This window comes from Phaeodactylum tricornutum, chromosome 9 (assembly GCF_000150955.2).
Source record: "Phaeodactylum tricornutum CCAP 1055/1 chromosome 9, whole genome shotgun sequence".
NCBI lineage: Eukaryota > Bacillariophyta > Bacillariophyceae > Surirellales > Neidiaceae > Phaeodactylum > Phaeodactylum tricornutum.
In genome coordinates, this window is record NC_011677.1 from 629,287 (window position 1) to 653,464 (window position 24,178).

Genomic DNA, 24,178 nt, shown 5'->3' on the forward strand with positions numbered 1-24,178 from the left:
CACACAAATTTTCTCCCACAATGTTGTCAATACTCCAGGTCGCACCGCTTCCAAGAGGCTCTTCACTTTACAGGTCGATTGCAATATGACCGAACAGGAACAAAACAAGACAGATGATTCCACAAAGTCCGGAAGCGCATCCACTGCTCCGACGCCCCCCATTACTAACAGTACGCTGAAAACGACCAACGCCGATGTGGGAGTGGTAGTTCGGCGCCGACGTCGTCGGGTTGTGGCAGAGGAAGAAGGACCGGCGGTCGATCCAATTTTGTTGCAAAAAGTGCTCACCGAGTCAAGCTTACCGTCGGCCTACACGTTTGAAGTTACGAAGAGCGTGAAAAGGATCCTGAAACTCCAAGCAACACATGTGGCTTTGCAAATGCCCGAAGGTCTCTTGTTGTACGCGACTGTGCTCGCGGATGTTTTCCAACGGCTGGCATCTTGTCTTCAGCAAGTATCGATCTTGGGTGATGTCACCTACGGGGCCTGTTGCGTTGACGATCTTGGTGCACAAGCCCTGGGTGCCGAACTCTTGATTCACTACGGACACTCCTGTCTGGTTCCGCTTCAACATACCGTTGTGCCGTGCCTGTACGTCTTTGTGGAAATTCACGTGGACGTGCCGCATTTGGTGGACTGTCTAGATATTACTTTGAGACCGCAAAGTCCGAAACCGCGTGTGTATTTGCTGGGGACGGTGCAGTTTCGCCACGCTTTTGTACAAGCAACGCAGCTTTTGAAGGAAAAGGGATACGAGGAAGTTTCTATCCCCCAGGCCAAGCCTCTTTCGCCGGGCGAAGTTTTGGGCTGCACCAGTCCAGAATTGGTAAACGATGGAGTGCGATCGATTGTTTGTTTTGTCGCCGATGGTCGCTTTCATTTGGAAGCGACCTTGATTTCGAATCCACACGTCGATCTATTCTATCGCTATGACCCCTATTCGAAAACGCTTACGGAAGAAGCCTACGATCACGACCAAATGAAGTCCATCCGCTCATCCGCAATTGCCACGTCGCGAGGAGCTCAAGTCTATGGCATCGTACTGGGCACTCTGGGTCGTCAGGGTAATCCAGCTATTGTTCACCGCATTCGGGAGTCACTCCGGGCACATGGTAAACGACATTTTCTCATGCTGTTGTCAGAAATCACACCAGCCAAGCTGCAGCTGTTCGACGGCAAGATCGACGCGTGGGTACAAGTGGCATGCCCTAGACTTTCCGTTGACTGGGGACATTTCTTGTCGAAAAAGCCTGTTCTAAGTCCTTACGAACTTTTTGTTAGCTTGGAGGAAACTGACTGGCGAGACAATTATCCGATGGACTACTACGCACACGCCGGAGGCCCGTGGACGAACTACTTTGAAGAAAACAAGCAACGCCAGTTACCGTGAGTCCGCACGGTACGATGTGATGGTATCCGGTACGTTTAGAGTTTCGCTGCCACGGGCAGACTGTTATTCGAATTGTTGACGGTCAATACGCGCGAGATCATTTGGCGTGGTTGGACATTTTTCAACCCCACCCACCATGCCTTCCATACTTGCGCGAGAGGAATAGTTTTTACGTACTAGCATTCACTTTCTCCTACTGCGGGACTTGCTGTCTGGGTGTTCCAGCAGTACAACCCACCGCATGGGAACATTCTCGCTAGTAACATTGTCTCACGAATTTTTTTATTTACTTTTCACAGTATAATACCCAGTCAGGCACAAATTACCTCTGATCGAAGAACCTTAACAAGCGACACCAGTGGACCCTCCACATTGAAAGAAACACCGGGTCCAGCAACCAATTTCGACATTGACCTCACGACAGTCAATCCACAATTCGTCCAGGCCCAGAGCACAAACCGCGTCCGAAACAGACCCTGCGATATTGTTATGGTAGATACTTAATTCCTCCAAACTCGACATCGCCAAAACTACATCGTTCGGAAAATCTCCGGTGAGCTCGTTCCATTCCACATAAAACTCACGTAGAATACGCATATTCCGCATGGTATTCGGAATGCTTCCCGTCAAACCATTCTGTTCCATGCGTAGTGTACGCAGATTAACCATTCTACCGAAATCCGAGGGTATCGTACCAAAAAATTCGTTGACGCTCACATCGAGTGTGACCAAATTCGACAGCATGGCCAATTCCCCAGGCAACGATGCCCTCAAGCCTCGTCCACTTAAATTGATTCCGATGACACTAGATTGGCTATCACACGTGACACCCGACCAGGAACACTCGTTCGTGCCGCTCATCCAAGATTGCAATTGACGAGCTTCCTCGAGTCGCCGTCCCGCTAGGCCGGTTCGAAAGCCCAGCGTGGCCAAAGCAAACTGCTGTACGATGCGGCTTTCTGGCAAAGCCGCTGTCGCACTAGAGTTTTCTACGAACGCCAAGGCTCTCGACTGCGCTGAAGCCGGATTTTGCAGGGCTGCGGCTGTGGAAGCTGGTGCGGCATTCGTAATAGCCGACCCAACCGTCGACGTTCCGGTAGGAGGTGGGGTGGCAACTGCGATGGGAGCCGGCGTGGCAATGATCACTGGTGCTATCGTCGCTACCAAGGTGGGCGCCGGCGTCGGAGCACTTGTTGGTGCCCGGGTGGGAAAGGCTGTAATCATGACTGGCTCGGATGTGGGTGTACTCGTCGGCGGAGGCATTGCGGTCGGAGCATCCGTCGTGTCGCCCTCTGCCGGTCCACAATTGTTGCAAGTTTCCCGGCAATAAATAAAAGGCTCGAGTCCGGGTTGACAAAATTGGTCGCGGACATTGGGACGCCCGCTCAACCACTCACAGGAGCGGTCACCGGTCCCTTCACCCAAAAAGACCAACTTGTCGGGATCATCGATCCCACACACATCACGATTCCACGCGCTCGGCTCCGGTGTCGGAGATCCGGTGGAAGGGATTTCGGAAGCTATCGGCGCCGTCGTCGGCGGCAAGAAGGGAAGGAAATCGACCGGCGGGGCTCCTATTTCGTTGCTCGAGCCCCCTTCTGACGAAGATGCGCTGGAAGAATCACTATTGCGATTGCCAGCGGCGACCAAGGCTCCCACGGCAACGCAAATTGCCGTTAGTAGAATAATCGACAACACGATGATAACGAAGCTCAAGCGACTTCCTAACCACCCTTTCCTGGTGGGTGCGGCTGACGCTCCGATTGCGGCGGCGGCTCGGGTGTTCTTTTCCGAAGACTCGGTAGTAGTCGAGGATCCCACAACGATCATGTTGGGGGGCCGGGCCGTGGTGTTGGACCGCTGGGGGGTCTTGGTCTGTGGCGTAACCGGCGCTTTACGATTAGTCGGGGATGTTTCCGGCGTCGACAAGTCGTAGACGGCCGGTTTCGTTGGCGCCTCGGGTTTGTTGTTGGATTGCTTGCGTAGGGATCGCACGGAATGGCGCACGGAGCTGCCCCTGGCTCCATTGGAAGAGACGGGAGGGGGGCCAACGGCGGAGCTTGGGTCCTTTTTGCTGTGTCGCGTCTGGTTGTCGGGCCTCGCTCGTGCGGCCTCGCTGTCGCTGTCGTCGTCCATCGAGCTCGTGGGTGTCATGGGGGGCGCGGCTTGTCGTGGAGCCGACACGGAAGTACGGTTATGGTAGCGTCCGAGCTTGGAATCACCGGATCGATTCAAGTCTTCCTCCATGTCGTACTCACTCAGAATCTTGTTCGTTTCGGCTTGCACCTTGGCTTGGAAGGACATTTCGTCGTCGTGCACGACGGTATCGTTTTGAAAGTAGGATCCGTCGGTCGTCATTAAGCCCGACATGGATTCGATGCCCGACACGGAGCCGTCATCCGTCGACACGTCGTAGGCTGCGGCGTCCGTCCGGGGGGAGTAAGGATTCAGTCCTTGCGAACGCGTGGCGGAGGGCGACTCGACGGTCAAGGGAATGTGCGTATGGCTGCGCTCCGTGGCAGGCGGCGGCGGCATCCCGGAGGACAACGTGTAGTCCCCATCCATGGTGAACACATCCGACATGGTGTCATCGTCGTCGCTGTCCGGACCATCCGCTCCGTGAGCTGCCATTCCGTACGAACGATTCATTGTACGAGTATCGAACAAACGGAAATGGATGTACGAACGGGAAGTGTTCGGAGAAAGGAAGAGGAAAGGTGCGTGCCTGCCTGCCTGTCTAACGTTGGGTCTCGGAAGTACTCTCGGAAGTACTTGTGTTTTCGTTCGTTTCTCTACACTCCTATCGAGAAGAGACTTTTCGAACCGCGGAGATGCGTCTACCTCGTTTGGAACAACGGGTTGGAACGGGGGGAATCGAGAGGCGTCCTTTCCAGAGTCAATCTTGTGTACGATCCGTTTTTGTGCTCGCCACCGTGGGACCGTTGTGGGTGTGTTCTCTATGTGCAGTCATACTATATATATATTGTCGAGCCGGCACGCCAATAGTCCTTCCTATCGGCTCGGCGTGGCATCGGACACCTGCGCTACTCGAGGGTACGGTGGTATGCGCGCGCCAGCCCCATACGTGTGGATCGATACTACCGACTAGTTTCAGACAGGGAAGGGGACAAGCGGGATCCAACGCAAACGACTCGCCGTACTCTAATTCCCATCGCGTGCTATACCGACGATCCCTGGCGATCATCGTACGCACTGGCACTGGCGCTAAATTCCAATCCCCGGAGGGCGATTGTCGCGCGGGCGAGCCCCGCGACGGATTGCGTTCGTGGGTACCGGAAGGACGCGCGCAAGGACCGCGGGACCCGCCGAGACGAGTGGACGAACCCCATCCGCCTGTCGAGCATTCCGGGTCTTTTTCTGTGGCAGAGGAGCTGGTCGTCGCCGCTGCCGCAAGTCCGAGACGGAAGGGTAGATAGGTAGGAAAAGTGTGAGCAGCGTGGGGGAGGGAGGAAAACCAAATCGTTCTCACAATCTCTCTTGTCACTCTCTCCACAGTAATTGTTGTACCGGGAAAACACAAACACCTTTTATAGAATCGCGTCACCCACCATGTACCAGCAGTACCAGCAATACGCTCAACCACAACAGTCGCACGCACAACCGGTGTTGTCCCAGCCGAGCCGCCATCTCAGTCGTGATAGTAACAGCAACAATAACAGCAACAACTTGACGTGGAACGGTACCGCATGGGTATCCGCCAATCCACCATCGGGCAGCAGCGCCGTTTCTTCGTTTAGTACGGCGTCGTCTCACCATCACTACGTTCCCCCACAGCTTTCACAAACCCCTTCACAGTATCCAGCCCAACAACAGTCACTAATGCCGTCGTCGTCGTCGGCACAATCCGCCGTTTCGCTGGTCCAGCAGTATACCCAGTATTATCACGCATGGACCGCACAACAACAGGGACACGTGGCGCACGCCCGGACCTATACGCCGCACAGTCCGGATTACCAAACCGCCATGCAACACGCGGGAACTTGCCAAACCTACGCCGAAGACAGTTCCCGCGCCGCGCATTACTTTCACCAGAACCCTCAGGCCACGATTGCTACCGCACCCCTTTCCTTGCCACCGACGCCCCCCACGACCGCCACGACCGCCGCCGCCACCACCACCACCACGACGTCTCACGCACTGAACAATCCACCGAGGGTACAGCAGCCCCACACGATTCCCCAAAAGACCCCTACTCCAGCAAAGGCGAAACCTCCCATGAAAGATTACGTGGATCGATGTTTACAGCAATGTCGAAACGAAACAGAAAAACGCGCCATGGTATCGGAAATCGAACGACTCATGTCCGGACTCATACAAAAAGGTACTTTTCACGATATGGAATGGGGCAATTTGCAACTGATCGCCGTACCGGAAAGAACTTCGGTTCCGGCGACTCCATCGTTGCGTCCTACTCATCCATACCAGGGACCAACAAGAAACGATGTTTCGTACTACGGACCCACAAATGTTCAAGCTGGGTATCCGTCGTCAGCCGCAGGAGCGTCACCACAATCCCTGCGGAATCCCAAAAAACGCCGCTTTTCTGTCCAAACACCATCCGTTACGGTGGATCCCACCATCAACTACTATGGTCCGAGTATCACCCACAATTCCACTCACTCGTTCTCTTCTTCTCAGCAGCAGCAAACTTCCAAATCTCGCCAAAAAGACGGATTCAATCAATCCTCTTTAGCGTTGGATGTCCGGGCCCGTCGTTTTTCGGGTCCGGGTGGTATTGACGATATTCAACAGACCACCACGCAGGCCATTTCGGGCTTTGACCGATTCATGGGCAAAGCCGCCATTGGTGGTTCGACCAAACCCCTGGATGAAGAAGATTACGAAGCTATGACTGTAAAAGGCACTTGCCACGTCTTGGAGAAATCCTATTTGCGTTTGACCGCTCCACCGCGTGCCGAACTCGTGCGGCCCGAACAAGTATTGCGCAAGCACGTGGCTCAGTTAAAGACGGAGCGACAAAAACCTGCCGCAACTCGACGAGATTATCTATGGTTTTGTTCGCAATTGAAGGCCGTGCGACAGGACTGTACCGTACAGCGCATTCAGAATGCATTCACCGTAGATGTCTATGAGACTCACGCCCGGATCGCTTTAGAAGAAGGGGATCTGAACGAATACAATCAATGCCAGACGCAGCTCAAGTATTTGTATGATCTACTTCGGAATGACAGTGATGAGTATCTAGCAGCACAGCAGTACGAGGATGAATTTCTCGCATATCGGGTATTGTATTACGTGTTTTTGACGGGCAACCAGTCCTATCAGGGTGGTTCGTCCGACCTTTTGCATCTCTTGCTACAGCTCTCGGGGCCAGATCGATCTTCCCATCCTTCCATTGCCCATGCTTTAAAGGTTCGTGCCGCTTGTGCACAGACGGATTACCACGATTTTTTTCGATTGCGGGAAACTTGTCCCAATCATGGCAAGTATTTGATGGATCGCATGGTGCCGTCCATGCGATTCAAGGCGCTGCAACGTATTTGTCAGGCCTACCGACCGTCGGTGGAAACTGGTTTCGCGCTCAAGGAGCTTGGTTTCGAAAAAAATGCGACAATCGGTAAGCAATGGCTGAAGAGTTGCGGATGTGTGTTGGACGATGATGAGAGTATCATTGATACGAAGGAAAGTATTGTGCGTGAGAGTGACTTGGAACACAAGCAATCATTGATTTAGAATAGTGTAGCGGATTTTCGGACTCTAATGACTATTTATAAATATATATAAGATTATATGAAAATTCACTTTTCGTTAGCCACCCACTGTTCTCACAAATAGGTTGACCGCTTGATTCCAAGCCTTATTGGCGGCTTCGGCGTTGTACGCAAAGGCGTCATTGTCATTGAAATCTTGCGCTGGGTTAGTGTATCCGTGTTTGGCCGAAAGTTGTAACAGGGACGTCCGATGGCGATGCGCTTGAAGTGTTTCTAAAGCATATTCTAACGACTGGTTCGACACGAACGGATCCTCAACTCCGTGGCAAATGATGATATCAGCCGTACCTTCCCCTGAAGCTGAACCCTCCGGTGAAGGCAGATTGCTGCCGTGGGCCCGTTCATCTTCGCCAAAGACGCCATGAAATGCGGCCATGGCCTTGACGCTGGGAAGATTCATTTGTCCTAGCTCGAGAATAGGATATCCTCCCAAACACCATCCCATGGCACCCAATCGATCCGTATCGATTTCATCTTGTTTCCCCAACACATCGAGCGCTGCTCGAATACGTGCTCGCAGTTCAGGTCGTGATCGTGACTCATCGTCGTTGGGGTCGTCGGTGTTCTTCTGGGCTAGCACGTGTTCCCGAGCTTGCTGGTACCGGCTCCGATCGGCGTCCCAGGCCCAACCCGTTTCATCTCCCAAAATATCAGCTATTAAGACGACACAGTCCAACTTTTGGACCAACGCAACCGCTTTCCAAAACAAAAATAAGTCTTGTGGACCGGCGCCCGTATGAAAAAACAAAATACCAGGACGGGGTGTACTGGATTGCGTACCTAACGCGCCACTGCTGCCTTTGCGTATCAAATGTCCGTGAAGTAATGATGGCTGTTTCCCGGGGTTTGGATCTCTTTCACTGTCGCTTCCGTATGTGGCCGCATATTGGACGCGACACGTTTCAGCGGACCAAACGGAATCCCCTTCATCCAATTCTTGCTGTTTCCAGGCATCCAGCACAGCCTTGGCGTAGTGAAAGTCTTTTGCTCGACGAGGTTGATGTACGCTTTCGTCCGCTACGCACAACGTTTGTTCAATCAAACAAGGCGCAGCCACGAGAGACTCGGGATCGAGTGGCACCCATTCTGTCTGGGTCGAATGTCTCGCCGTATTGCGAAGCACGGCAGGCTTCATCAACATTTTATCTCGTCCGACAGCGTCAATTCTCTGTGGTCTCGCTATTATGGAAAACGAACTAGCCAACGCTGGTACCAAAATAATGAAGGATAGATAGGCGGCAGTAGTACTGGTATAGATGGGATATCGCATGGTCTTCCCTATGAGAGCAAATTGTGACGGTGACCATGGAAGCTCGAAAAATCCGGTTTTCCCGTTTCTGTCGCGTAAGGAGTCTAACTGTAAGCTCCACGCATCCCATTGGCCATTGAGTACCGTAAGATACACTTCCGAGTAGGCGAGATGGACAGGAGCGACATAAAGCAACCCTGACTATCGTAAGACTTCAGGGCTGTTAAGTGCGGCGAAGTGTGATCCGCAGAGCAAAACACAACCCACAATGTGGAACTGGAATTTCTCTTGCAATACCAAATAACACTCTACGTTCCAACAACACCGCCAACAGCGAAAGTCTCTAGTCATCACCTTTTCCTTCTAACGACAGTGCTCGATACCTCCGCTCAGTTTCGATTTTCAAAGTCCGTATATCTCATAATGCGGAGATTGTCACAGCCAAGACACGCGGTACTACCGGCGTTGCTGGTGGGTTTTTGGGCCTTGTGTTTTACATTCTTGCTGGGGTCAACTGTGGCGTATCCTGTCATTCTCCAAATCGAAGAGGATTCCACTCGTTGTCTGCGGCTACTCATTCCAGAAGACGATGATGCTCATGTGGTGTTCCTCACGATCCCCAGCGCAGACGAACTCGACGACGAAGCGGTCGAGTCTTGGTACGTCGATCAGGTCTACCAACTGACCAAGCAAAAAGACACGGAATTGGCAAAACGACTACCCCAGGAAGCCCCGGCGAACGTTGCTCAAGCCATGAGCGCGTTCCTACAAGAACAGGGGGAGAATAAGTCACCGCTGCGCATCACCTTGGAAGACAATGGTGCCACAGGCACTCGACAGTTCAGTTACCGGACCAAATTCTTTTTGCCAACCGTGCTGAATCACGTTCGACACAGTAACTACCAAAAACCCAAAGATAAGGACGAGGAAGAAGAGTGGAACGACGCCGCCATGGAAGGCTACGAAATTTGTATGATCAACGAAGACGACGAACAGGCCGTTCAAGTTATTTTTGAAAGTATCTACGTCAGCGAAGATGTGATCGATGTCGAGGATATCAAGAAACCGGCGTTTGAAAAAGAAAAGCACCTCACACCGCTAGAAAAGAACCTGGACCAATCCATTCAAGCCGCTCACGCAGTCCTGCGGGAAATGAAATACATGGAAAAGAGGGAAACACGTATGAGGCAGACAGCCGAATCTATTAACTCTCGGGTCCGCTGGTTCAGTTACCTTTCGATCGCAGTCCTCTTCACGGTCACCTATTTGCAGGTCACCTACCTCAAACGGTACTTTCATAAAAAGAAACTAATGTAATAAGTCTTACATTAATATAAGTCCGTACTTTTATCAAGACGTGATAAAGTCATTCACTGTCTTTTGTAGGGATACCCCTTCTTCATACCTATTCTATTGTCAGTATAGCATAGCATTATAAAAGCTGTTGTTACGGCGAGGCTCGGAGACAGCTCAAGTGCCTAGCCGCCAACAAGTCGTCCTCGCCCCCGACAGTCAAAAACAGGTTTTTAGACTTTTGACCTTTTGTCTTGCCGTACTTTTTTATCGCGTACTTTACCTTTTGACGATCACGACAGCGCACGCATTTAGTAGCAAGGCCCTTCTCACCAAACTTTTCCCAAGGTAGAAAATTCTTGCATCCTTTACACCACTTGATATCCAACCCGGGCACTTCCGTGACGGACCAGACGGCCACGTCGCATGACGTACACACACCCTTGTTCTGACGAGGAATAATGTGGGCGATTTCCTCCTTTTTAGCATCGTTGCTGTTGTGGGAGCGACCGGTGGTCGAGCAGAGGCGGAGTCGACCGCACATGACGCAGTATTTTTTGCCTGGAGGAGGACTCGCACTGTTACGGTTCGACACCGGACGTCGACCAACGCTGTCTTCCTCCGATTGTTTTTTGGACAAGAAGTCAGGAAAGTTGACGAGCCGCTGAAAATCGGGCATTTTCGGCGTGTCTAAGGGAGTGGCTTTTCTGCCAGAACTAATCATCGGCGAAAGAGAAAATATGTGTTAGCAAAGAAATAACGTGCTAGTGTGCACCATATCGGTAGCACCCAGATTTTACTTACGCGTATTCATACCCTGGAAAAGGGCGATCGATTTTGATGCATTTCATAGATTCACCTCTGATTCTGGTGCAAGGTGTTGGCGAAGACGAAGCAGACGAAACACTTTCTGATTCACTAGAAGCACTAGAATCCGGACGTGAAAGGGGACTTGATCGACTTGCGACACTCGCTTCATTTCTTTTCTGTAGCTGCTGCTGATGATGGTAATGAGCGGCCGCAGCAGCTGCTGCATGTGCTGCTGGTAGCGGGGGTGGCATTAGTCCGTAGTATGGCGGAGCATAGCCCGGATGGGCGAATCCCATAGCCGTAGGTGGGCCGTACCCATGTGGGTAAATCGGCATCATACCGTAAGGAGCCGGGTACGGTATGGACGCATAGTGCGGTGGATATGGAGCCATAGCATGAGGCGGAATTGTCATATCGTCGTCGTACCGCCCGGTTTCGAAGGTGGGAGATATTACACGCTGGCCGGGACTTGGATTGGGGTGAATTTCGGACTCAATGTACGAGGAGTCACTGAGACTTTCACCCTGTATCTTTTGCTTTCGCCTTTTTTTCGCCGACTGAGAAAGAATCCCGGCCACCTCGGCTTTCAATTTTCGATTGGGGCTAGGTTCATCGTCGTCGGAGTTTGGCTGGGCTAAAGATCGATTGATGTTCGTTGGAAACGACCGACGCCCGGGGAGCTCGAATGGCGAGGAATGGAAGTTTCGTCCGCTCGTCGATCCCAAAGATGAAATTTGCTTTTCCGTCGAAATAAACGAACGATCGTCGTTCCCAAACATAGGAGAAGGTGTCACGGCGGAAGACGAAGCCCTGTGATCCCTATTGTGCGATGATGCCAACGACAACAAAAGATTTGCTTCTTTGCATTCGCTTCCGTCGGTGACGGATCGGTTGGCGGGACTTCTATTGCTTTTAGCACCTTCGGTGTCAGAATAGAAGGGCATTGTTTCATGTGTTCGTCCCAAGGAGACACAAGAATCTGGGTAACACAGGATTATTTCTGTTGTCGATCTGAGACGACGCTCCGGCATCTGCAGCGACGCTGAAAGTTGACTAATCTCACCTCATCAGCGACCCGAAATTTGTGGCGGGACACCGAACGCTCAAGTCAATGTAAATCTCAACGGCTTCGTCACTGGCGATAGGGCGTTTTCCAATGATCGCCAGCAGGCTATGCCGCGCCGTATTAGATAAGAGTTTCTAGCTTCCAACGGCCTCGCCATTCAGTAAATCCACTTGAATCGCCGTTTACTTATGCTTTCCTTGAGAACGCGTCCGTTGACCCTTTCTAGGTTTTGTCCTGTCTGGATGTCCTCACTTTTTACGACGAACGAGTTTCTCCGACAGACGGCCAATTGAAACTTGGTATCTTTAAAAACGCCACATTTGCTGTGAGGATGCCCATCCTGCTCACAGATAAGAGGAGGTTACCATGATCATCTCGTGACATTATGTATGCCTTAGGCAAAGTACGATGTACGCAGAAATAGAATTTCCGATGACAATAACAAAGGTTCATCTATATATTGTGTACATTGCATCCGCAATTCGCCAGGTCCGTTTTCGTCTTGAAGGTCCGGCAAGCCCGACTGGTCTGCTCAACCACGGCGTATTCAGAGAGAAATGCTAGCATTCGATTTGATGCCTTACTGGCTGCCTCGTAGTCATGCTCTATCAGCGCTTGATGCTTCCGTCGTTCCAGTACACGGATTTCTTCTTGTAAGATAGCTTCCATCTCTTCCAGTACTTTCTCTTGATGGGAAAGGGTCGACCGTATCTCACACAGCCGTGCTTTAAGAAACCCGAGCTTCTTTTTTGTTTGCTGAATAGTCGGAAAATCGCAATAGGCAACGGCAAGCTTCTTCAGGTCGTCACACCGAAGTAGATGAAGTTCGAGCTCAGCAGCTTCTTTACCGAGATCCCGGATCTTTCTCCATTCCAGCCTTTCGCTCGCCTTGATGCGATCTTTAAGGGATGCAGTAGTGGTTGATGCAGCTCTCATATCTGTTGTATGCCTCATTTGTGAAAGGAGCTTCGTTTTGTGCGTAAAGCACTTTCACCGGTGTCGAGAGGCCATTCCGGAGTTACTACTATTTTTACCATGACTGCAACGAAAAATATTTTACTTCGACAAAGTTCGCCGAATGATTCCCGAATGTTGATTTCACACGTGACTCAGGAAACCTGCACATGAAAAAATCATCGCAATCTTTAGCTAGTAGAAACTTTGACTTCGAAAGCTAAAACACCTGTGACACGTCCTATGGATCATACTAATGTTAACAGTAAATTCTAACAAAAAAAAACTGCTATCCTTGTCGAACTATGGAGCGACATCATGTAAATCATCGTTACACATTTCTAGCTTCAGCAACCGCACCAGGCAGTCTCGCTCACGCCAACGAGTGCAGTCCTTAGGGTAGCAACATCAGACCGGCATTCATCCAACATCTCTCTTGCTCGCTTGAGTGCTTTGGTGGCTGCCCGCACCCCTTTATGGTCGTGGTGGGCCCTGGCCGCTTTGCGGACAAGTTGTAGTTCTTCGATCCGTAAAAGGAGGTCAGAAGCATCTTTTTCAAGAGCGGTTAGACTGGACCGTTTGTCAGCCTTGCTGTCGATAGAAACCTTGGCCGTCGACGCAGAACGTTCGGTAGACTGTTGTGAAGATGGCGCCGTGGATGAATTTACTACCTCCTGATATTGTTTTAAACGAGACTGGAGCCGTAGTAGGATCTGCCGGATCTGTGACGCGACGTCTGCATCTTGCCGCGCAGCAGCCTCATTTTTGAGATTCACAATTTTTTCAATGCGAGTCTCTAACCTCCGTAGCTCCTCCACAAGCTTGCGTCGGTTTTTTTCCTTTTTGAAACGATTTTCTTCCGCGCGGGCCTCGGCTTCGTAAATCTCCAGTTCTGCGGCAGAACGAAAGTTGGAACTAGCTCCTTCGGCTAGTTTTAAGGTCGTCCACATTCGTATCTTTGTTTGAATCGCATCAGCCTCCTTGTGAAGTTTCAGAGCGCGATCCAAGGCAGGGTTTCTATCATCAAAACGCGCCCTCTCTTCCTTTAATCTCTTTACAAGTGATAATTTTTTTGTCATGGCTGCTTTTGGTTGTGCATCGCGAATTTTTTGTTTTCATTCGCAATCTTACGGAGAGCATCAGAGGCAGCCTGTATCTCAAATGAGAAACGTTGTGTCAAAAAGATGAAGGCGTTCGCATTCTTGCGCTCGTGTTTGAACCGGCTGAAACGGATCCAGCAGTCACCCCTATACACGAACGTTTTTGCAGGTGTGTCGAGCATGTATAGCTACAACTGAAACTAGCATATAACTGTCAAATGAATACCGTTTTATGTTTTTAGGTTTGTTCTCAAAGAAGGACGGAAAGTTTTACTTTGTGAATCTCATCGGATCGAAATATGCTGACAGTGACTTCACTGATCGAGATGTGTCCATCTCGTTCCTCGTTTTCACTGTCAGGCTGTGATCATACGTCGACTGGTGTGCGTTCCGTTGGCTATCAGAAAAGAAGAGCCTACTAATAAGTGCTCCCAGTTGTGTTATCGTATAGATGTAGATATCTCTAAGCGGCCGCTAAGAACCAAGTTTCGAACCCATAGATGAACCAACTTTCGCTTGTCCTCACATTTTAAAGCCCCGCCGCTTTTCCGTGGACGTCTTTCAGTCTCTGTATGGAGAATGCTATCAGTATTGCACATGCCTGCAGGCGCGGCGACCTCTACTCGTCTCCCGATAAATTCTGATCGATTTTGCGAAAGTTACCGAAAAATGCCCGAAACAGATTTACTCCATGCGTCAAATCCTTCGTACCCATCATTTCGCGACAACTGTGCATGGAAAGCTGAGGCATCCCGGCGTCCACCACGCGCAATCCAGTCAGCGCTGAAATGGTTGGTCCAATTGTGCTGCCACATGGACAATCGTTCCGCACTACATGACAAGAGGTATTTGAATGGGAAAGTTAGAAATCGTGGTAAACAAGCGTCTCCTTCGTTTCTCGTACGTTGCACTTACCGGCAAATTCTTGAATGGGCACGTCGCAAGATTTTGCCAATTCCCGTAATAAAAAGGAGGTGGTACCGTTGGTAGCGTATCGCTGGTTGGAATTGGTCTTGATGACCACCCCCCCATTCAACACAGGCGCGTGTTGGGCTTCGTGTTTCGATGCATAATTGGGATGAATTGCGTGTGCCTGGTCAATAGAAAGACAGAACGAGCTGGCAATGGATGTAGCATGGAGAGCAGGGTCTGGTGATATGCCAAGACCATCACGAACGCGGTCCATAGCTTCCAACATGACCGGAGAACCGGCACCATGCGATGAAACGCTCCCGACTTCTTCATGATCAAAGCACACAATCATGTCTACATCTTGGCTGGTCGACAAGTCCAGACTATGAGAAGTCAATGCTTCCACTGCGCAAAAGACGGTAGCAAGATTGTCCAGTCGCGCACTGTAGAGAAATTCTCCGTGCATACCCCCGATTGCGGCAGGTTGAGTATCGTAGAGGCTAAGTTCCCAATCCGCAATCTGACTGACTTCAATGTTGAGCTCCTTGGCAATACGTTGTAGCAACAACGGTTCTTGTCCTTTTTGCCAAGAATCAGTCCCTGTAGAACCGTTGAGTTGAACGGCAGCACCTTGTTCCAGTTGCTCGTTTGGTTCCATCATGTTTTGGACGGTGCTCGCAATAGTGGGCGATGTATGCTCTTCCTTGTTGACCGCAAAAGCTCGACGTTCTTCGGCGGATTGTAAGTGTATACAGAGGGTTGAGACTCGTGCTATCGGATCCTCCAACTTGACTAATGTCGGTTGAACAACGGATCCTTGTCCTGCTCCGTTGGATGCTGCGGTAGCCGTTTCTCGCACCAAGACCTTTCCCGAAATACTCAGATCTCGGTCAAACCAGGTATGCCACAAACCACCGCCGTAGCATTCGACACCAAGCTGGACGACGGACGTGGTACCTTTAGACGGTTTTTGCGATCGTGGTTTAACTTTGAGGTTGGGCGAGTCAGTGTGTCCCCCGATCACGTGAAAGGCGGGATGAGCTTGTCTAGCACCGGTACCTTGAGTATACTGCTGTCCAATGGTGAAGGCTACAAGCGTTGAATGGTGTACGGTATAGTAGTACTTTCCACCAGGAGCAAATTTCGGTCTGTTGTCGGTGTTCGAGGCGAGCGCGTTCCTGCCGTAACGAACCTTTTGAAACCCGGCGGATTCAAGTTTGGCCACTGCGTTGGCGACGGCGTGAAACGGATCAGTCGATGCCGAAAGGAAAGCCCGAGCCTTTTCGGCCAATGCCAAATACTGAGACGACGAAGCTACGGTGGTGGCGGTCATGCTGACTGTGAGGAACCAGTTTTATGTAGTTGTCGTCAGAACCAAGGTGTTGGTAGGGCAGCACTCCAAAGATCTTGGCATTCGTCGTCGAGGTCTTTTTTGACTGTCACACAAATAGAGCAGGAATGTGATAGCGAATATCCGGGTGTTTTAAACTACAATTTCGAACGGAGATCTTGTACGCTCCCGTATCCGTGACTGAAATATCAAAGGGCGTCGAGCAGTCCACGAACGAAACTCTCACGGGGAGAAAGAATTCTTTGATGTCGCGGTATCTTTTACTGTTGATCATCGTTCGGAACGTTTGGTCCCTTGGAAGCCAGTATAGTGTACACAGCTTGGTTTTTTGCCCAAGCGAGGAACGATGGGAAGCGTATCCGGCAAGAACGATAAGAGTCACGCCGTATGTGCCAGTGACCAATACATTCGGCGTGCCCATCACGCTGGTTCGTGGTACGAAAACGATCCCGTTACCCTCCGTACAACGTTGCAGCAGTACCTTGATCACGCTGCCTCGGACAGCAGTACCAAGAACGGCCGTGTTAATACAAGCGGTGCCGATGGGCGAATATTTCTGCGAGGTTTGATCGTCCCACACGCGGGCTATTCGTATTCCGGACCGACTGCGGCCTACGCATATCAACCCCTTTTCCAGGAACTATCGCGAGTCGACTGTCCCATTCAAATTTTGCTCGTGTTGCACCCATCCCATCATGTTTACCTAGACGGATGTGCTATATCCAACTCCCACACAATCAACACACCGGTAGGGAACTTAGCGACCGACGATGGGATTAGGGAAGAATTACTCCTCCTCAACCACAACAATAAATCTATTTTTACCGTCATGTCACAAAAGGAAGACGAGGAGGAACATTCTGGTGAAATGCAGTATCCGTATATAGCCCACATTCTTCAAGCATGTGGAAAACTGCACAACAATGGCAGTAACAAACCAATTCGTGTGCTGCCAATCATGTGCGGAGCTCTATCGAACCAACAAGAAGCAAGCTACGGGCACTTGTTGCAACGTGTTATTGCTCGAGAGGATGTTTTGACAATCGTTTCGAGCGATTTTTGTCATTGGGGTCCACGGTTCCGGTACCAACCAATTCCTACCAAAGAAAAAAGTTACAAAGATTCGATGCCTCTTCACGAATTTATCAAATCCCTGGATCGCCAGGGCATGGATGCCATCGAGGCGCAGCAACCGGGGGCGTTTGCAAATTACTTGGCACGCACACGCAACACCATTTGCGGCCGACACGCCATTGCCGTATGGATGCAAGCCATTGCTGCATCCGAAACTACTATTGGCAACAAGGACGACACCGATCCAACCGGTGAATTGCTGCGAGTGCGATTTGTGCGCTATGCACAGAGCAGCCCTGCTGAAAGCCTACGGGATAACAGCGTGAGTTATGCCGCAGCTTTAGCCACAAGGACAATTGCAGCAAAACCAAATGATGAGTCTGCTCTTTATGCTCTTTAAAAAGCCTAAGTATAGCAGCCTTCGACGACCGCAAATCGTCAGACTGATTCGAATCCTACATTTAAAGTGGAGGCAAGTATGCGGCAAAGTATTTCTAGCTCGTGTTCGTTTGATTTGTCACAAGCCATCTTCTACGTCCGAGCCTTGAGCGTCCGTGGGTATTGCAGGGCTGCTGTCTCCGTTGCTTCCGACAGAGGCATCCTCATTCTCAGAAATCTCGTCCTGTTCTCCATTCGGTTCATCGTCTACCCCCACGCTTTCTGTTCCTGCTGTCTCCGACGAATGAGCCGGCTCTGCTTCAGCGGTCTCATCTGGGCTTTCCTCGGGAACAGAAGTATCGCCGACGTCATTCCCGCTGGTAATTGCAGCGTCGGCTGCAGTCTCTCCGTCCACCTGCTCCTCAATGCAACGTCCAGCCTCATCTGATATCTCTTCCCGAGATTCGGTTTCACCAAGGGTTTCTTTGTTGGCCGCTTTCTCAGGGGTCTGATCATTCATCAAAGTTGTCTGTCCAACAGTTTCAGAAAGGGCCCGGTCCATTTCTTCATCGGTGAGATCAAAGGTTTGTAGTTCAACCAGAAGAGTTTGCATTATTTCATCACAATCGGCCGCTTTCTCAAAGTCCTCATTGGCAACAGCGGACTCGATGCTCTCCTCGGCTTCTTTTATTTTTTCAGTCAAGTGGCGGAATCGAATCAATTGCTCGTCTTTCGACTCTTGTTCTTGCGTTGGTTCTGATTCATTAACAACAGAAACACTCTCGTTGACATTCTTGCTTTCCTTGTCTTGAAAACGGCCGGCTTGAGAAGATTCTATGTTTGAAGGACGTTTCGGTTTAAACGAATCCTCTGTAACCACGTTGAATCCAATCTCCTCCATGAGCTCGTCCCATCCGCCATATTTCTCGCCATAGGTTACACCTTCCATATGAAGAGCTTTGATCTGTCCATCCAAAACAAACACACCAACCACCTGAATGGAGTGATCGTCAGAGTCTTTACAGACACTCTCCTTTGTCGCGACCAATCTTTTGATGTTGTCCGCCAAGCGGCGCATGGCTCTCAAACCCGATTCCTTTTCACGAGCGTGAGCTATTTGTTGCTTGTCGTGTAGACCTTTATTCAAGTTGTCAACAGCGGCTTCGGCAAGCTTGACTTTTTCTTGAGCACCATTAGCCAGCTCTTCCTCAACCTCCCTTAGTCGAGCTGTAGCCTCTTTAGCGTCTTTGGAGGCCTGACTAGCAACCTTGAAGTCTCGCCTTCCAGCTGCGTTTTTTTTCATTTCTTCAAGCTGTGGAATGCGAGCCTCCAGCTCGCTCTTTTCTTCTTGCAAGCTTTGAAGCTCATTCACAATGATTTTGAAGACCTGTTTTGCTTCGTTGACGGCCGCCTCACATTTGACGACTTCCGCCTGCATTTGTGCGAGTTCGTCATCCATTTCCGATTCCTCCTGGGCGCTAGCTTCGAATCCGATTTCCTTTGCAACAATAGACTCGAAAGTGTCTGCCATCTCGACCTCGGTGTTCAATGCTTCTATTAATTTGTCACGCGCCAAGAGAGCTTCGGAATGGGCGGTCACTTCGGTATCGTGCCTTTCCTTTGAGGCCTCGTAGGATCTCTTTTCCAGATCCCATTCTTCTCGATTGTCCTGGATAGTCGCTTCTTTTTTCTGCACACGAGTCAGCTGCCTTGAAAACTTGACGCGTACCCGTAATACCGCTTCATCGTGTCCGGCGGCTTCTGTACGCAATTGCGACGCCACGGCCATTTTAGCCGACAACTTTTTCCTTAATTCCTCAATCTCTTCTTCAACCTGGGTCAGCTTAGTTTTTGCTTCGTCTCGAAGGCGCTCGTATTCACCCGCTTGTTCCGAAATGGCTGTCTCGAGTTCTTTGCGTTCATCCGCTACGAGTTGAGCATCACGCTCCAAGTGCTTCAAGTCCTGCTGCAACCGTTCGTGCTCAGCAGACAAGCTTTTGGAGGTTCCCGAGAATCGCTTCAAAGCTTCCGTGGTATCCGCCGTCTCTTTCGTTTCTTCTTCCTCTCGAAATACCTTCAACTTAGCCTGAATTTCGGGGAAGCAATGAGTAACCTTCTCAACCAGGACGACCTTCTGAGCGTCCAGCTCTTTCAGTGCCGCAGCAATATTGCCCAGAATCGACGTGTACTCCATTCGTTCCCGTTCGTGCGCTTGGATTTCCGAATCCATCTTGGCGGCGAGCTCAAAGTCTTCCGCTTCCGCAGCGGCCTGTAGCTGTAACTCGGCCTGTGCTTTTTGCTGCGTGGCGTACCGCTCCTTGGCTACCGTAACGAATCGCTCCTGCAACAAGCCACTGCGGTGCGAACGCAATCGCATCACTTCTTCCATATTCTTGACGACTCGGTTGTGAAAATCAAGCATCATCTCTTTAAAAACGTCCATCGACGATTTGGATTTACGAGTCTGGCTGCCCGATGTTGTGACTGCTGGAGGTGATGATACGTAACGACTCACTGGCTTTTGCACCTCCAATGGCGGTGGGTAAAACGTGGACGTTGGTTTAGGAGGTGCAAACGAAGTGCCCACAGGTGTCTGTATCGAGGCCGGAACCAATCCACTTTCCGAAGAATGCTCCTTCATCATTCGCAATTGACGTTCCGAAATGGCACGTTGGACTGATTCTTGCTCGTTTTGCAAGCGATCTAAAGGTGTGACGGTCGAACCCGAGACGGCGGTAATGGTCTCCATCGAATTGCCGCGGATGGTACCGTGCCCACTATGATTACTATTGGTAATGGTCGCGTGCGGAACGTTGGAATTGGATGACGTTTTCCGAAACAGCCCCCCGAGACGATCGCCTAGCGTTCGATGGTTTATCTTACCCGCAGCTAGATGCTGAGCTTCTTCCGCCGCTGCCTTGGCGGCAGTAACAATATCGTCCTCTTTATTCGTCACGGCGACGGAAGGATACGGATCCGTCTGTAACATGGACGTACCGAGGGTCGTTACCGACTCGGACGTGTAGTGCGAGTATTCTTGCTGCTGCTGAAGTTTCTGGTGTAAGAAATCCTCGGCTCGTTGGGTTGCTTGCGAGGCCTCATCACGAGCGGACATGGTGTATTCCGGAGTCGTTGTGCCGGATGGTTCCGGAATGCTAGTTCCCACGGGTTTCCGGGGTGGCATACCGGCGGGAATATCCGTCTTGGCCGCAACGCCTACCTTGGCGGCACGGGTACGTTTCTTTTTGGGTTTACTCGCCGCGGCGGCCCCAAAGGTGACCCCGGTCCCGGTCGGTCCCGGAATGCCGGGTATCGTGAGGGAAGGGGTCGTCACCAAATCGGGCATCGCCGAATTGCTGGCTACGGACAAGCCTGTTTCCGACAATGCGGGGGAATCGCGGGAAATAGTGGAAATCGTCACGTCCGTGTTCGATAGGCGATGCGTGTTGCTGTTCGTAGTCGAGGAGGCGAGAAAGCCGAACCCCGAAGGGACGGCACTGTTGTCGTTGGTCGCGTCGGCAGCTTCATGAATGGTGGACGGGACATTGGAGACCGCCTGCGGCTGTTGCAAAAAGGATAAGCCCGACGTTGCTTGTACTACTTCCGCTTCACTGTCGTCGTTCGCTGCTGACATCTCCGTTGGGGGAGCCGCAGCGGTTGCGAGGAAGGAAAAGGCACTAGTGTTTGGTGAGGCCGCCGCTGCGGTGGGCGAAGTTTCCGTACTGGCGTTGAGAAAGGAAAACCCGCTGTCCCGGGGAGCAGTTTCGGTCGCTGTTGCCGGGGACGTAGCAGCAGCATTCAAGAAGGAAAAGGCACTGCTGGTGCTGGGCGTCGGCGTAGAGGTTTTCTCTTGCGCGTTCCCATTGGGCGCCGTCGCGGTGTTGCTCGGAGCATTGCCGCTGCTGCCTTTCAGCTCTAATCCTCCAAACATGTATTTCGTATAACAACAAAGTAACAAGTACGCAAAGTTGTCGAGTTTTGCCCGAGTTCGACCGAATGGATCGATACTAACTGTACATATACTCTGGATCCGCCCGGGAAAAAAAGCCAACGCTACCAAGAGCCCAGCGAGAATGGAGCATGTCTCGTCTCTCGCCGAAACGGGGTTTCCCGCAAGTCATCCCGCCTATTGGATGCGCCGGGATTTCTAACTGCCTTGGCACCCTCCTGGGGTGGGGTTAGGCGAAGACGGACCGCGTGCCGCTTCTTGTTATATATTACGTCTGATACGTATCTGATATAGTGTTGTTTATTTGCATAAGTCAGTCCTACGACAACTAATTTGACTTACCGTTCCGAAGTGCAGACGACAATTTTGGAACAGTTTCAAGTCTGGTTTCGAAACGAATGAGGGCAGGGAATTTGGATATTGGGCCGGAAGAAACCCCCGAAGAACAACGAATCGTGATGACCATGACGACACTCACAACAATGGATCCGATCCGATCACATTTCTAACGTAATCAGTGGCTGTCACTCGAATAGGTCTACACTACGCAGCTTACAGGTATTGTTACGGAAGAAATCGGAAAACTATGCCTACTACAGGGTACGTGCAATGACAGCCCGAACTTCGGTTCAATTCGTGCTGTCGGGGGATTCGTACGCGCAGTCCTAACACCTCGACACGAACATCTCTTTACCCAATGCCCTTCTCCAGTCAAATGATCGGTTATACTGCCATGTTGGGGGTGGCGTTCCTGGCGGGTCGTCTCGATATTAACGTCAAGAACCACATGGCAACGGTGAGTCGGTTGGTGCAGCAATCACTCCGTCTCGAGGCCGTCTCCAAGATGGAGCGTTCCGAAACAATACACGTGGCCTGGCAGCTCCAACACGTCCACGACGAAGCCACCGAGTTGACTCAAAAAGCCCAACAAGATTCGTACCGGGCCAAGGTCGAAGAAGACGTGTACGCTGCCCGCAGTCGACAGCGGGGTGACTATTACGAGTTTCTCGCGGAACACGATCGAGTCGCCGCCGACAACTTGTACACCCAGCGGAACAACACGGAACTCCGGCACGCACAGATACTGGCCAACATTTCGCAAGAGCTGCGGCAGCGCGAACACGTCTTGCAGGAATTGCGAGAGATTAATCCCGGGGCGTGCGGATGGGCCGTGATCAAGTCCATCTGTGACGTGGTAGGCCACACGGCCCGACTCCAGCACCAAGCCGAAGATGAGTTAGTCCAGATCCACAAGGACTGGCAGCGCGCTAGGGACATGGAGCGGAACGAGTACTTGGAAGAACTAGTGGCGGAGCTGCTACAGGGTCACGCGAACAAGTACAACGAAACTGCCAACGATTTGTTCCAGGTGGCGGACTTATGGGATCAACGAGCGGAACAAGCCCGCCAACAGGCCACCGCTGAAAACGTTACGGCTGTGGCACTGCAGCACGAAGAGGCTATGTTGCAACACGAGCTCGATCAAGAAATTGCTTGGACGCACAATAATTCGTCCGCATCCGAAACGACCATGGAGAAAGCCGGCGCTCAACGGCGCGCCGCTGCCTGGGACGCGTTGGGGGCTATGATTCTATCATTGGCGGCTTTGGTGTTCTTTACCCGACACGCGGTGCCCCGCACTGTCGCTCTCTTCCAGACGACTCGAGCGTGGATCATGGACCAGAAAGGACTCCACTACGACAACACACATGACACTCCGGAAGCGTTTTGGAGGACCTTGAGTTTTGTTGTGCAGCACACATTGATTTTTTTGCTTTGTCTCGGGTTGGTGACCCGCGGGGCCGACAATTGGATGTCCTCCCTGTCCAGTTACGGTCGTCGAGAGCGCGCTGTCTTAATCCTTTGCTTTTCTTTGGATGCAGCGGCTGTGCAGACCGTTTTTCTCCACGTCTTGCCCTACATGCTGATGTTTCCGTTTGCCGCTCAAAATTGGCGTCGACTGGCTATCTTCTATGCGAAAAGACTTGTGCTGCTGACTTTCTTATTTGTGATAGAATTTCTGCTGGTGTGGATGGTTGTAGGAGACACCGCGGCATCTTCCGTAATGAATGCGGTTTCGTCGATATGGTTTCGATTGCTGGTGGCCGTGTCCCTGTTATGGCATGCCATCTCGTTTCAACCTCCCTTTTTATCCGACGAAGCGTCCACCGTGCTACTTGATCAAGACGCGAACAATGAAGACGAGAGCCTTTCTGAGGTATCACCTTTACGAGATAACAGCAGTTTTGGATCGACAACAACGGAACGAGCAATGCTGCAGATGCAGTTCGGCCCAAACGCCCACTATTCGCATCCTAGCGACTCGGCTGGTAGCCGAACTCTCTCTTCGCGCACGCCAATTTTGGACGACTCGTTTCTGGAAGAATTTACTCGACTGCTGGTCCCGTTGGAGTTATTGATTGTTACTTGCATGGTTAATATTGCTCGTGACTCCTTTACCAAGATATGGCAAGTTCCGGTTCTGCTAGAATTCTGCCTTTTGGGGAGCTTGGCTATGGTTGCGGGAGCCTTCTGGTACCGAGCCACAACGGCGAATACCGTGTCGGGGTCGGATGTGGAGCGGGTATCCTCCAACAAGTTTCACAATTTGGAAATTGTTGCCGTCTAAAAAATCCGCAATTGTTTCTTTACATATGCTTACACTAAATGTACACTGTATTTGACCTTCACACCACTTTATACTGTCTACCTTTAGCCGACCTAGACCCTTTGAAAGCCAGATACGGATGGAATTTCTTCGACCGGTCTGGCCTTCTCCTCTGGAAACAGAGCTCCTTTGCATTCCCGCACAAAACGATGACGATGGTCCTGGCTAGATACCATGAGATTCCTGTTTCCTTCATCCTCCTTCCGACCCCAAGCTGTTCTCGCAAATGCA

The 24,178-nt window shown here is 51.2% G+C and overlaps 11 protein-coding genes across 11 annotated transcripts; 5 read left to right on the forward strand and 6 right to left on the reverse strand.

The window, feature by feature from the left end:
* Positions 1-24: 24 nt before the first annotated feature.
* On the forward strand, positions 25-1,390 carry PHATRDRAFT_20589 (predicted protein; the record flags this gene model as incomplete). Its single annotated transcript, XM_002180438.1, has 1 exon — positions 25-1,390. The coding sequence occupies exon 1, from the start codon at positions 86-88 to the stop codon at positions 1,388-1,390; it is 1,305 nt and encodes a 434-aa protein (XP_002180474.1). The 5' UTR covers positions 25-85.
* A 342-nt stretch (positions 1,391-1,732) lies between these two features.
* Positions 1,733-4,192, reverse strand: PHATRDRAFT_46212 (predicted protein; the record flags this gene model as incomplete). Its single annotated transcript, XM_002180639.1, has 1 exon — positions 1,733-4,192. Exon 1 carries the CDS (start codon positions 4,037-4,039, stop codon positions 1,733-1,735), a length of 2,307 nt encoding a protein of 768 aa, XP_002180675.1. The 5' UTR covers positions 4,040-4,192.
* Positions 4,193-4,908: 716 nt separating this feature from the next.
* PHATRDRAFT_46213 (predicted protein) lies at positions 4,909-7,169 on the forward strand. The gene has a single exon (XM_002180439.1). It carries the CDS (start codon positions 4,961-4,963, stop codon positions 7,103-7,105), a length of 2,145 nt encoding a protein of 714 aa, XP_002180475.1. The 5' UTR covers positions 4,909-4,960; the 3' UTR covers positions 7,106-7,169.
* An 11-nt stretch (positions 7,170-7,180) lies between these two features.
* Positions 7,181-8,284, reverse strand: PHATRDRAFT_46214 (predicted protein; the record flags this gene model as incomplete). The annotated part of the gene is made up of 1 exon (XM_002180640.1): positions 7,181-8,284. The coding sequence occupies one exon, from the start codon at positions 8,282-8,284 to the stop codon at positions 7,181-7,183; it is 1,104 nt and encodes a 367-aa protein (XP_002180676.1).
* A 427-nt stretch (positions 8,285-8,711) lies between these two features.
* On the forward strand, positions 8,712-9,709 carry PHATRDRAFT_46215 (predicted protein; the record flags this gene model as incomplete). Its single annotated transcript, XM_002180440.1, has 1 exon — positions 8,712-9,709. The coding sequence occupies exon 1, from the start codon at positions 8,816-8,818 to the stop codon at positions 9,707-9,709; it is 894 nt and encodes a 297-aa protein (XP_002180476.1). The 5' UTR covers positions 8,712-8,815.
* Positions 9,710-9,839: 130 nt separating this feature from the next.
* PHATRDRAFT_46216 (predicted protein) lies at positions 9,840-11,568 on the reverse strand (the record flags this gene model as incomplete). Its single annotated transcript, XM_002180641.1, has 2 exons — positions 10,490-11,568; positions 9,840-10,401 (listed from the first exon to the last, which is right to left on the reverse strand). The coding sequence occupies exons 1-2, from the start codon at positions 11,524-11,526 to the stop codon at positions 9,840-9,842; spliced, it is 1,599 nt and encodes a 532-aa protein (XP_002180677.1). The 5' UTR covers positions 11,527-11,568.
* Positions 11,569-12,014: 446 nt separating this feature from the next.
* PHATRDRAFT_36133 (predicted protein) lies at positions 12,015-12,497 on the reverse strand (the record flags this gene model as incomplete). The annotated part of the gene is made up of 1 exon (XM_002180642.1): positions 12,015-12,497. One exon carries the CDS (start codon positions 12,495-12,497, stop codon positions 12,015-12,017), a length of 483 nt encoding a protein of 160 aa, XP_002180678.1.
* Positions 12,498-12,770: 273 nt separating this feature from the next.
* Positions 12,771-13,594, reverse strand: PHATRDRAFT_46218 (predicted protein; the record flags this gene model as incomplete). Its single annotated transcript, XM_002180643.1, has 1 exon — positions 12,771-13,594. The coding sequence occupies one exon, from the start codon at positions 13,592-13,594 to the stop codon at positions 12,863-12,865; it is 732 nt and encodes a 243-aa protein (XP_002180679.1). The 3' UTR covers positions 12,771-12,862.
* Positions 13,595-14,258: 664 nt separating this feature from the next.
* PHATRDRAFT_27719 (predicted protein) lies at positions 14,259-15,922 on the reverse strand (the record flags this gene model as incomplete). Its single annotated transcript, XM_002180644.1, has 2 exons — positions 14,531-15,922; positions 14,259-14,446 (listed from the first exon to the last, which is right to left on the reverse strand). Coding segments are annotated over exons 1-2 (1,518 nt in total), but the record flags the coding sequence as incomplete, so codon positions are not given.
* A 242-nt stretch (positions 15,923-16,164) lies between these two features.
* PHATRDRAFT_46220 (predicted protein) lies at positions 16,165-17,352 on the forward strand (the record flags this gene model as incomplete). The annotated part of the gene is made up of 2 exons (XM_002180441.1): positions 16,165-16,384; positions 16,442-17,352. Exons 1-2 carry the CDS (start codon positions 16,225-16,227, stop codon positions 17,350-17,352), a joined length of 1,071 nt encoding a protein of 356 aa, XP_002180477.1. The 5' UTR covers positions 16,165-16,224.
* A 4,417-nt stretch (positions 17,353-21,769) lies between these two features.
* Positions 21,770-23,962, forward strand: PHATRDRAFT_46222 (predicted protein). The gene is made up of 2 exons (XM_002180442.1): positions 21,770-21,879; positions 21,991-23,962. The coding sequence occupies exons 1-2, from the start codon at positions 21,866-21,868 to the stop codon at positions 23,906-23,908; spliced, it is 1,932 nt and encodes a 643-aa protein (XP_002180478.1). The 5' UTR covers positions 21,770-21,865; the 3' UTR covers positions 23,909-23,962.
* The last annotated feature ends 216 nt before the right edge of the window (positions 23,963-24,178 follow it).

Bases quoted from the DNA above. Each gene is read 5' to 3' on its own strand.
- PHATRDRAFT_46213 (XM_002180439.1), top strand. From the start codon at position 4,961: ATGTACCAGCAGTACCAGCAATACGCTCAACCACAACAGTCGCACGCA.